The sequence below is a fragment of the Onychomys torridus genome, chromosome 6, assembly GCF_903995425.1.
Source record: "Onychomys torridus chromosome 6, mOncTor1.1, whole genome shotgun sequence".
Taxonomy (NCBI): Eukaryota; Metazoa; Chordata; class Mammalia; order Rodentia; family Cricetidae; genus Onychomys; species Onychomys torridus.
Window position 1 is genome coordinate 50692012 of NC_050448.1, and position 12468 is coordinate 50704479.

At 45.8% G+C, this 12468-nt stretch overlaps 2 protein-coding genes across 5 annotated transcripts in view; both read right to left on the reverse strand.

Moving 5' to 3' along the window:
- Window positions 1–11551, reverse strand: part of Si (sucrase-isomaltase) — a 173509-nt gene extending 161958 nt beyond the window's left edge. Inside the window, exon 1 of the mRNA XM_036189531.1 lies at window positions 11495–11551. The gene's annotated coding sequence lies outside the window, so the exon portion shown is untranslated. The remainder of the gene's footprint in view (window positions 1–11494) is intronic.
- Slitrk3 (SLIT and NTRK like family member 3) lies at window positions 1314–11558 on the reverse strand. 4 transcript variants are annotated; one of them, XM_036189533.1, is made up of 2 exons: window positions 11495–11558; window positions 1314–5445 (listed from the first exon to the last, which is right to left on the reverse strand). In XM_036189533.1, exon 2 carries the CDS (start codon window positions 5425–5427, stop codon window positions 2485–2487), a length of 2943 nt encoding a protein of 980 aa, XP_036045426.1. In that variant the 5' UTR covers window positions 5428–5445; window positions 11495–11558; the 3' UTR covers window positions 1314–2484. The 4 variants fall into 4 exon arrangements, with proteins under 4 accessions (XP_036045426.1, XP_036045425.1, XP_036045427.1 ...); XM_036189532.1 differs by lacking the exon at window positions 11495–11558 and adding an exon at window positions 10496–11463; XM_036189534.1 differs by lacking the exon at window positions 11495–11558 and adding an exon at window positions 10381–10457.
- Window positions 11559–12468: the final 910 nt, after the last annotated feature.

Consider the following 12468-nt stretch of genomic DNA (forward strand, 5'->3'; position numbering starts at 1 on the left):
CGTCATCTCTTTTTATAAGGGGCCCAACTCTCCTGAGCAACGAGAGCTTCATTCTGGTATTTTACATAAAGAGACTGTAATTAGTTTTATGGACTTTCTGAAATAACTCCAAAATAGACTGAACAGTTGAGGACAGAAATTACAGATGCCACATATCAAATGCAAAGAAGCCCTGAAAGTGCATTTATATATATATAAGTACTTGCGTATTTTATCTTTATGCACATCTACACTGATCATTGTATGTAGTTTTAATGGTTATATAAACATGTTCTAGACATTCACCTTTTCCCCATCATTTAATACACTGCCTTTATGTATACACCATACAGCTTTAGAAACTTGTGGTTTTATCCTTTGTGTGTGCATGTGTGTGGGAAAATGATGTAATGTAAGGCCTCAGCGACTCGTGGTGAATTACATTCAGCATGTAATGATCATTTCTAAGGGCAACTTGAAGGAACTCTAGCTTCACTTTACAATCCAGCAGTGGCTGCGTCTGAAGATCGCTGGAGTTTTGCTGCCCTCTACTGGCCCTTCTCGGTAAGTGCCTCTATCGCTAATGTCTTGCATCCTAAATTTCTATTTTCTTTGGTTTTGCTCACGTGTACATGGATCATAACTCAACGTATCTTCAAATTAACTTTGAAACATTTTTAAAAATTCTAGACAGAAAAAGAAAACTTAATCAATATCATATGTCTTCGTTCAATCATTTCTGGGTCCATTTGCTGTGAGTGATTGGGAAAACAATGTCCAAACATAAAAATGACAACTTTCACAGATGAAACAGATATTCTACAGTCCCTTTTATCCTCAGCTTTTCTGGGTCTGTTCATGTGCATGGAGAGTGTGATGCTACCTAAGCTGCTGATGGATCTAATTTTAGTGTTCCTTTTTTTATTTAAAGGAGAGCTATTTCGTTTCTCTGTTCCTTCAAGTCATCTCCTGTTTTGAAACACACAGATGCTCAGTGATCTTGCCCAGAACAACCCTATCCTTCCTCACTCCCGTCACTTTATTTTCTCCTGGTCACACTCCACCTATGGAACAGTGCCTCGCTGGGAAACTGAATTGGAGATTTATAACCCATGAAAAAACTGAACTATAGATCAGCATATCCAAGCCCCAATTTAATCCTGATATGGGATATGAATAATGTATAGTAAGATTTATCAATATCACAGTGCATCAGACTTGTTAATCAATTAGCCTTCTGTGTGTCAAGTAAAATAAATACTTTTAAATGGAAGTAGGAAAGGCGTGGTACAGCTGGTTTAAATTCAAGCTTTGTATCTTCTATATATAATGTATTATGTTTTTCAAAAACTTTTTATTAGGAAAGCTATACCAGACGCATAATCACTATACAATGATTAAACATTACCTTTACAATTTATAATCACTGAAATTACAGAATAAATATATGCACATTTCTTTTGAATCTTTGTGTGTGAGAGAGAAAACATTAAAAGTGCTTCCTACAAAGCTGTTAGTGATATATACCCAGTTGCTTCTTTATTTTTTAATATCATATATATATATAAGAAAGTGCAGATGTTCTCAAAAAATCTTGGCATCAGGATGAAATGTCACAAGGAGGGTGATCATCCCTAGGTGTGTCTCCAAGCTGTTAAACCAACAAGCCTTCACTGCAGTAGGATCCAGCCTCAAATATGACTTTTCCCAGGGTGGTAGGAGAGATGCTGTGAGCTGTACACTAGGAGTGAAGGGCACGTGGAGCTATGGAGAGGAAAAAATGGATCAAACCCGAACTTAGCAGATTAAGTTGTGTGGGAGGTGTGTGTGTGTGTGTGTGTGTGTGTGTGTGTGTGTGTACTGCACCCAGTGCAGACTGAAGGACCTAAGTGTTTGTAGATGTTTGCTGTGTGCACATGAATATGTGTGTAAGAGACAACAGTGTGAGAACATTCGAGCAAGACCCGCCCCTCCCTCCCGATCCTGCAGTTTCAAGCATGCAGCAAACTGCATTGTTAATACATGTACAGAATCTGTGCCATGATGGGAAAAGGAGAGAAAGCCATAAATGTCAACCTCCCCACTCCCTTTCAAACAAAACTGCAACTAAAGGGAATAAAAGTTACTGAAAATAAAAAGACACATTGAATTTTACTCAATTAGGATCAATACAATGATCCCCGCTATACCTCACACATGGCACAGTCAAAGTCTCGGGTTTCAGTATAAAAAAATAATGATAACATTTGCTGGCAAAAGTCTGCGAAGGCACTTCATTGATTAATGATCTGAGTACGGCCCTTCCTCAGAGTCACATCTGAAAGGGGAGAGCCCACTTCTGTATTCTCTAGTTATCATGCGTTTCAGTTCTGTCCTGGGCGAGGGGGGGACTGTGAGGATGGAGTTATTGGGACAAGTGTAATGGGAGCCGGGGATATATTTCTTTTTATTTTCCTTTTCTTTTGAAAATCAAAACGAAGCCACTAATTTATTCTCTTCTTTCTGTTAGAACCTGTATGCTGTCTTCTCCAGAACTTCGAGGTAATCCGGCTTAGTTTGAAGTTTGGCCCTTAAGTCGAGGTAATCACTTTTGGGGGTTTGGTGGTCTGTGAAGCCCTTTCCAGATGAGAAGAGAAGGGTTTCTTTGAGCCTGGCGTCCTGCTGTAAGTCTGGATATTGCATGCCAGGGGCGTGGACATGTAGTTCCTTTAATTTGGGCACTGTGCCATAGAGACAGTCCACAAATCCCACTGTGCATGGAGCAGGCTGTGGCCTCTCACGGTCTAGCAGCATACTGCCACCACCACAACCTCCCCCAGGGGGAAACAGCACCACCCCACCATTCTTCTCATGGTGGCGGAACCCAGCCAAATCTCCCCCTGTCCCTCCACCTACCCCTGAAACCCCACCAACTGAGGAGTGGTGAGGGTGAGGGTGGTGATGGTTCACCGTCACTATGGTGTTAAGTTGGGAGTTGGAAACCGCCAGGGCCCACTCCTTCTCTTTTTCCAGCAAGGTCCGGTAGTTGCTGTGGTTCTCCTTGGGTGTTTCTGCAAACTGCTCACTTCCTAAGAGCACCTCACCCATTCCTGGTGGCTGTGTCCCAGGGCATCCACGTTCTGCAGCTCCCGGTTCCTGGGCTGCTGAGGCGGCCACTTCTTCCTCCTCTCGAGGCTTGTAGATGGGGTTGTTACACATCTGGGTAACTGGGTGCGGGATGTACTCATACACATGACCCACGGGAGGGGCTTTCTCCGGAGAGGACAGAGTTGGTCGACCTCCACCTCCACTCCCACCACCACTGCCCCCACTATCCTCAAACAACCGGTGACATTGCATCTGGATTCCTGTAAGGTCCACACCTTCTTGCCGCTTGCTTCTAAAGGGCAGCTTCTTCCTCCGCCGACGGAGCACATAGGCAAAGAGACCTGCTGCAACAAACACAGCTGACAAGAACAGAACCAGCAGGCTGAGAATCAACACAGAAAGCGGCACAGGGCCCCCAGGAGGAGAGAACTCATATGGTGAAGCACTTGTGGGTCCTCCATTGGGGTCATAATCTCCAGGCTGAGGTGGGGATGGCCCAGGTGGTGCAACATGCAGCATCTCTGGGCATAACACTTCCAGCTCAATAGTGCGCACATCACGGTGGGTGAGGTTCTCGGGGGTCCTACAGAGTACATCCCCTACCACGCTGACTGAGCTGATGGTTTCGATCCACTGTTTAAAGGGGACCAGGTCACAAGTGCAGTCCCAAGGATTCTCATTGAGATCTATCTGCACGATGGCATTCAAGTGTTCAAGGACGCCAGCTACTGGCAGGTAGAGGAAGTAGTTCTTCCTCAAGTTGAGCCGAGCCAGGGATGTACCTGCAAAGGCATCAGTTGGCAGGGTCCTCAGCAAGTTATTGTTGAGAAATAACAGCTTCAAGTTGGGCATGAGGCTGAAGGCTGCAGGCTGGATTTCCCGGATGACATTGAATTCGAAGTACAAGTAATGCAAGCTCTGTAAACCTCGGAACATACCTGGTGTCAGCTTTTCTATATCATTGCCGTTGAGAAAGAGACTCTTCAGGTTGGGCAGGTTGATGAAAGCTCCATCCTGGACATAAGAAATGCGATTGTTCCCCAGGTGCAAGAGATCCAAAGAAGAAAAATTCCAAAAATCAGAGCGGTATATCTTCTGAATCAGATTGCTGCTCAGGTAGAGCTTCTTAGCATTCAAGGGTCTTGGAAGGAGTTCAGAGATGTTGTTAAATCCTCGTTCTTTGCAGTTGACAGTCAAGCCAAGGTCATTGATATGCAAATTACACGTACACCCAGTAGGACATATAATGGGAATAGGTGGTCTGGTCTGATAGGGGGCAATGGGAGGTTGATTTGGACCGGGGTATAGAGCCTGGGATGTAGATGGTGGTCTGGGTGTTCGGGGCTGTTTGGTGGGTTTTGGCTGCTTATTGGAGGACTTATATTCAACAGAAGAAGCTGTAAAATGGACAGAGGACAACATTGAGGAAGGTTTAGTTGGCCAGGCATTCTCTTTGCTTGATGGTAAGTGGGGAATCCCCAAACTGGCTTCCACCTCAGAATCAGACAACAATGGACAGAGTTCTGTCTTCTTGATTTCACGGAGATCCTTCCCATGGAAATGGAAAGGTGTCTCGCAGGTGATGTCTCCCACCAGAGCTGTGTAAGGAATTCGCTCCAGCCAACTCTTGAGCTGCACAATTTCACAGGTGCAGTTCCAAGGGTTCTCTTCCAGCTGGAGCTCCATCAGACTTCTGCCAATGTGGTCTAGCATTCCACGGTAGAAGAGAACCTTTAACCTGTTTCCACGGAGGTCCAGATGGGTTAAAGAAACAGCCTTAAATAAATTGGTTGGAAGTACAGGAATGAGATTATCATTTAAGATTAGAACCCTCAATTTGCTTAGGTTCCGAAATGCCCCACTCTCTATACGTTTAATGACATTGTAATCTGCCTGCAGGTATTCCAGACTTTCTAAGCCAAGGAAGGTGTCATTTCTGAAGACATCTAGTTTGTTCTCATGGAGATATAGTCTCTTTAAGATCTTAAGACCATTGAAAGCGCCGGTTTGAATGTCCTGTAACGCATTGTTCCCAAGGTTAATGGACACGGCATTATTTAAATGAAGAAAACTATTGGTGTACAATTTTCTCATTGAATTCCTCTGAAGATACAGTTTAAAAGGTCTTGACCAGAACTCAGTAATCTGACTAATGTTTGTAAATCCTTTGCTGTCACAATGTATGTGGAAAAGGCTTTCTTTAACTTCGCAGTAGCATGGATCAAAACAGGGCTCATCTATTTCCTCTGAGTCCTCAATCAGGGGGATTGGGGTAGTCCATCCTAGAGCGATTGTGCTTAGAAGAATTATCCACAGCATCCTCCCTCTGTGAAGCATCTCAGCTATGGACGGCTTCATCATTCCTGGTTGATTGTAAAACTGCAACAGAAATAAAGATGCAGATTTTTAGCTTTTGAACTACTCTAATGGACTCCTACAACTGGGTTCTTTCTTAAAAACAAGAGTGGTTTGAAAACCTCAGCAGGTATTGAACTGATAGTCCAAATGAGGCAACACCATGCTTAATGTTTAAGGTGTTCCCTGTATTTTCAGTTTAAGAGACTGACATATTGCAACATACAGTGACATTTTCCTGAACGAAGCCCTGTTCAGTCAGTGTTATGTGACTTGAACAAAAGCAGCTTTCGCTGACTTCCTCTTATAAAAACAACAGAATTAGAACCCTGACTCGGCCTTGGCATAGGCAGATTAAGACATAAAGGCGATGGCTTAGTCATTATACTTGCTTTCCTATTTAAACTAAGACTTGCCATTTAAAACCTTATTGGAAGTCATAGGCAAAAGGGGTGTTCTTCAAATTGTACACATTTATTATTAAAAAAACAAATGTGGCATAACCAAAAGACATTAGAATATGAAAACAGGTGAGCCTATTGCCCAATATCAGATCTTGAGATGTGAAAGATTGTTATAAAAAATTTAATAAATTATTTTAATGAACTATGAAAAGTTACTTAATTACTATGTTTGCCCAAGTGTGTACTCAACCCCAATCCCTTCTGCCCAAGCAAAGAAAATATAAGTATCCTTTAGTTAAATAAATAATTTCTGCATATCTTCTAATTTGGCTGTTGAAAGCATTAGGAGTGATGAGGTCCCTGAAGAACAAGCCCATGCAATTGTCAGAGCTAAACATAGTGACAGCTAAAGGTCGCTAAGCCTGGGAGTGTCTGCAGCAAAACACTTGCAAGAGCTTAGTTTGGAGTGAATCTGCGCTTTGGGGATCAGCTGAGGAACCATAAAAAGCTGTACAGGGACAGAAGAGAAGTAGGTAGTTAAAGGCTAAAATGGGTGGGAACCTCAATTCTTTCTGACAAATTATTTAGCTTGTGAAAACATTTTAGAAAAGACGTTTATTTTTCCAGTGAGAAGAAATGAATCCAGTGCCCTATTCTGGAAACATGCAGTGCCTTTATCAAAGGTTTTCTTGTTGTGTTTATTGTTATCAGCATAGGAAAATGTGTACGTAAATACATCATAATATTCCAGTTTTATGACAGTGTCCTTCCCAACTAAGTGAATTATCAGTCGAATTTAAACGTTGATTTTAATAAATAAAAATAAATCAAAGTCTCCTACATATGCTTTCTCCCCACACAGGATACGTATATCAAGGCAGCATTCCTTAACTTAAAACCCAAGGAACACAAAGAAATAATTTATAGGGAAAGTAGGAAGAATCTAATCTTTACATTCCACTGGCATATCATGAACACAGCTGCAAGAAGAAACTCTTGAGAAAGCAAAGTGGAATCTGCCTCCGGCATGTAATAGTCAATTTTTAGAAACAATTAAATGAAAAAGAGACAGAGAAGGCAGATGAGAGAACATCGCAGTATCACTTGGTCTTCCCTTGGCTTCGGTGTAAAATGTTAGAATCTACTTACATTCCTCCTCCTCATTTCTAGAAAAAAATGGGGGGGGGGGGTTCCCACTCCTCTGGGCTTTATGCAGCCGGGCTGCAGGCTTCTTCGACTTACCTATTTTGCAGGAGGTTTGGATTTTGATTTTTAATTTTTTGTTTCTCAGCACTGAGTATGGAAAAGAATTAAAAAAAAAAAAGCAACGAAAACAAAGCTTGAGTTTACGGTTTCTCTCTCATCCAGTCTAGTCTGGTTGAAACTGAAGCTAGGGGCTAGGGAAGAGGGGAGGAGGCCCTAAAAAAATTAAAAAGCTCGCTTGAGACGTGCAGAGAATGCAAGGGGCTCTTCAATGGGCTTCTTTAGGATGCAGGACTGCTGCTTGGCACTCTCAATAAAAGAGGGAGGAGATGGGGCTGCAGCAGGCTTCCAGCTAGGCTGCTGCTGGGCGCGCCTCCTCCTTTGCTGCTCTCCCGGGTTACCCTACACCGTGGGGCACAGGGGTGGGGGGAGGTGGGGAGGAAGGCAGAGGGGAAGGCAGGCTCAATCACAAATCACAATACAGGATTCAGGACTTGTTTGGCGTTGCATTTTTTTGTTTGGTTTTTAATGTATGCTGAAAACCGTCCAGCGTTTCACGTCATGAAAATAGGCTCCAAGAAGAGGAACTCGCTTAGCCTTGGGTCAGGAGCAAGCACTAAGAAGCCCTGACTATACAATTGCATGTGGTGTGAGTGTGTGTGTGTGTGTGTGTGTGTGTGTGTGTGTGTGTGTGTGTGTTGTGCACGTGAGCGCGCATATGCGGGTGCGCGCGGGAGCATGAAGGGGAGTTAAAAAAAAGTAAAACATTCAAGAGGATAAATGTTCAAAAGAATAAAGCAAAATCCAGAAAGAGGAAGAGAGCCCCCGAGGGAAACATTCCTTTGGAGAAAAGGCCTGGGGCAGAGGCTGAGAAGAGTAGGGGCCCCTGGACCTTTGCTTTCTAGGTCTCATCTCACGTGCAAAGGCTTGGGAAAGTGAAACTGTCTTTGGAATGGTCCTTTCTTTTCACAGACTTCCTTCAGAGGCTGTGAGGAGCTATAGACCCACATCCCGCAGGTGGAAGAGCTGAGTCTGGCTGTCTCTGGCTGGGTGTCCCAAATAAGAGCTCAACCCTGAACCATCCAAAGATACTTGGACTGACTTTCTCCTGCATTTTGCTTCGATCCCTTTGCACCAGAATCATTTTGTTGCTGCCCAAAGCCTTAAATTTCCTTTGAATCCAACTGCCATGCACTGCCTTCCAACTTTCTGCTTTTCTCTCCTTTCTTCCTTCCTTCCTTCCTTTCTTTTCTTTCTTTCTTTCTTTCTTTCTTTCTTTCTTTCTTTCTTCCTTCCTTCCTTCCTTCCTTCCTTCCTTCCCTCTCCTTCCTCCTTCCTTCCTTCCTTCCTTCCTTCCTCCTTCCATCCTTCCTTCCTTCCATCCTTCCTTCCTTCCATCCTTCCTTCATTCTTTCATTCCCTCCCAGCTTCTCTCTCTCTGGCTCCCTCCATCCCTTCTTCCCTCCCTGTCTCTACCCCTTTCTCCCTTCATTCTTCCCTTTCTCACTCCCCTCCCCTCCACTAGTAGGGAATGAAGAACCTTGAATCGCAATGGGACAATCCACATTCTTCCTCTGGAAGACTTCAAGGGAAGGGGATTTCTGGCATTGCTTTTCCCCTCCTTTAGTTCCTCCTGCTGCATTCTTCTCCTCTTCCTCCTCTCCCTCTTTCTTTCTCTCTCCTTTCTAGTGTTCCCCAAAGGGAATAATATTGAGTATCCAGACGAATGAAGATTTGACAGGGTAGAAGCAACCAGCTCTCTCTCTCTCTCTCTCTCTCTCTCTCTCTCTCTCTCTGACTCTTGCTCTCTCTCACAGCCTCCCTCTAAAAGGAGTTTTCAAAGGCCCTATATGTTAGGAGGAAGCACAACTTGGTGGTGAATCTGGGGAGTGTCAAGCAAGCAGCAAGGGAATCTGTTAATCAGGAAGTATGATGCTATGTGCAAGAACCCCTCCCCCCATTCTGTCATCAACTCACAGGTGGCGGGGGCTTTCTGACCACTAGATAAATGAACTCCATTGCTAGGGCCTCAAAGTTGGTGGTAGAGAAGATGGATTTCCTCTAAGGCATCTTGCAAAATCCAATTGTAAATGAAGAAGAAGAAGAAGAAGAAGAAGAAGAAGAAGAAGAAGAAGAAGAAGAAGAAGAAGAAGAAGAAGAAGGAGAAAGGGAAAGGGAAGGGAAAGGAGAAGAGCAAGGGATAGGTGTGAATTTCTTATCGATCTGAAATCTCTTTCATTTAGTTCACCAAAGTGTCCTTAAAAGTCAGTCCAAGATCTAGATGATAGCTTGCATTCAAAATATCCACGCTGCTGTCCATTGCCCCACAGTAGCTGAGACTGGAAACAGCTACCAGAATCTGTAAGCAGGCTGAAAGACTCTTTAAAACCCTGCACCCTTCACATCCCAGACCCACCCTTTTCTCAGAGAGGTTCCCATCTGGAAACAAGCCTACATAGAAAGCCTAAGCTCAGGACAGGGCAGTTCTACCTCCCTCTTCAGCAACCCCAGCCTGCAAAGGCAGCAGCTGTTCCAGGGATCCTCTGGGAATCGAGGCTCTACTGGAATGAAAGGGTACTCAGGAGGCTGTCCTGGGCTTCCCAACCATGGTAAATGGCCTCTGTGACCATGTCCCAGTGGTCTCTGAAACTACAGTCTTAAGTGCTGGACTTTGGCCACGTCCTAAAGGCCCTTTCACGAGCTCCCTTTCCTCTATTTTAGCATTGCATTTCTAAAGGATGGGAAAAGCTCTGAAAGTTAGAGGATGCTGGGCCCTTGGGCTGCTTTCTTCTGCGTCCTGCTGGGAGCGCCGGCACCATTTATTTGTCCAGAGAAGGACAGGAAGACAAGAAGCTCTTTCTACCCAGCGAGCCCCTTTCCCACCTCCCCCTCGTCAGTGCTCCCCCTTCATTCCAGATCTAAGATTAAATATTCCAATATGGAAGCGAAACGATCTCCCTGGAACAAATAATTAAAATGCTGCATCATTCATTTTCTGAAGAGCTATGAGCCTTCTATAGAGCTTTTTCTAAACCGCTGCCGGCAGGCAAGGCACACAACGCATATATATATATATATATATATATATATATATATATATATATATATATATATCCGTTTTCCTTCTATCTCTTAAAATACAACCCAGTGCTTCACGGGGGGGGGGGGGGGGGGGCGGCTCTCCTCTTGGCCACCTGGCCTATATGTAGGAGTTAAGATTTCTTTCCCCCTGAAGAAGGGGGTCTGAGGTTATATTAGTTTCCAGAAGCCCTTCCTTCACCAATGCCCTTAAATCTAACAGATCCAATTCTTTAAAAATAACAATAATAATAATAAAAAAAAATCCTAGCACCTGTGAGTGTGTGAAAGATCCAGCGGCCAAAGTCTACGCGTTCTACAGCACACATCCTACATAAGAGACAGACTGATTTCAATCAGGCAAAGTAGGAAGTGATGGCGACTAGTACCTATGGTGCAGAGCGCTCAGGATCTCCGAGGTTCGCTCCGAGGGGCTTCCCAGCGGGAGGGGCAAACTCTCCGCAAGGCTGCATTGTATCCGTCATTCTGTCGCCCAGGATCTTCCCCTTTTCCGGCCACCAACTTTCGGAAAGGCTACCAAATCACGCTTGTAATCCTTTTAGAGTGGTCCACCTTTGAGATTTAGAGGGAAATGGTCGCTGCATAGCGATGGGAGAGCGGGGCGCGCACCTAGCGCGGTGATGCTGGCGACCGTGGACTCAGGACCATAGCTCTCGGTCCTTGCCCCAGATGGCAGGCAGGCTGTATGAGCGTCCCAGGACCGGGATCGCCTGATGGAAAATCTTGGTGCTCTTCCTTCAGTGGCGAGCTCCCCGGTTCCCGGGAGCACCGGTTCCTTTCTGGATTTCTCTCTTGCTCTGTATCTCGCTGAAAGATTGTCTCTCACAGCGCAATCCCTGCCTGCGGCCTCGGTCTCCTAGAGGAGATACAGCTAGCCCTTGCCTTTTCCGTGTGTCTTTGCTCTTTGCCCTTTGGATGGGTGGAAGTGGGGGTGGGTGGCGTGGAGATGAGAGAAGACAGGGTGGGGAGAGACGGAAAAGAGGCAGGAAGGGGGCGACTAGATCTCAGATCCCAGCATTGGTCAGGTGGCGGGGTGGGGGGTGGGGGTGAGGACACAGATACAACAGTATGGCTGTACACACCACATTGCACTTGGCGTTGGGAAATCTCAGGCAGAACAGGAAGGCGATGCGATCCCGTTGGCGGAGTGTGAGTCCCCTGACAGCCCACCATTCGAGTGCCCTCACTTCTCCAGCCGGAGGACAGGGGGAGGTGGGCAGAGGAGGGGGGCGAGCGTTTCAGGCCAAGGAGACGCTCCCGGTGGCGGCGGCGGTGGCGGCGACCGCATCTTTTTAAGACTGACCTGCTTTAAAAGTACCGCTTTGATGGCCTAGGAAATAACTAAAATCAGATTACACGTTACTTACCAAACGTCTGCCTCTAAACTGGGAGCGCCAGGTCGGGGACTAGGAGGCAATATAGAAAACGCAGGGCTGGAACCCGAATGCAAAGCCATCAGCCGCCCCCAAATCGCGCACCGAGGGAGCGGCGCTCGGGAGCCCCCAGATCAGCCCATCGCTGGAGCCTCAGCCAGCTTGTCCCCCCGCACCCCCGGCCCCTCCTCCGCGCCAACTGTGTAAATCAGCCGCCGCAGTCCTCTCGCCGCGCATCGCAGGCAAATCCCTGCTTAGGAAGCAAGTGATTCTCTCTCTCTCTCTCTCTCTCTCTCTCTCTCTCTCTCTCTCTCTCTCTCTCTCTCTCTCTCCTCTCTCTCCCACTCTCCCCTCCCTCCCTCTCCCCCTCTCTCCCTCTCTCCTTTCTATTTATTGGTCACAATTTGCCAGCTTCACTAAGAGAGATCCTGTCAGGAAGTCAGCATTCTGTATCTGTAGATTGATTTTTAACTTTTGCAAATGAGAGATGGCTGTTCGGAAAATTACAGTCCAAACTGAAGGGGGTGGGGTGGGGGGAGATGTTCAAATTAAGAACATCTGAACTATATCGGGGGCTGGGGGGTGGGAGAGCGACATCGTTGAATGCCTACCAGGAGCCATTCCTAGTGGTTTGCAGAAATCGCCAATGGTCATGCAACATAGGTTGACAGTCTGAAAGTACACGTATTTCCTCATCTCTTTATACTTGCTAACGTGGGGGCTTGAGGGGGGGGGGCGGTGATGAAACTGTGGCATGGCTGGAGGTGGGAGCGTATTTGAGAGAGAGCCGCCAGATACCAGTTCGTGACAAATGAGATGAGGACATTAGGGAAATGATTGCACACATGTGGAAGTGCTCCATGATCCAGAAGACCACTGCCCCCACTGCAGTCTTGATAATGCAGTCGCTCACTGCTCCTCCATCCAATCTGCAGTGCAAACCAACGCAGTTGTTTTTAATAGATCCT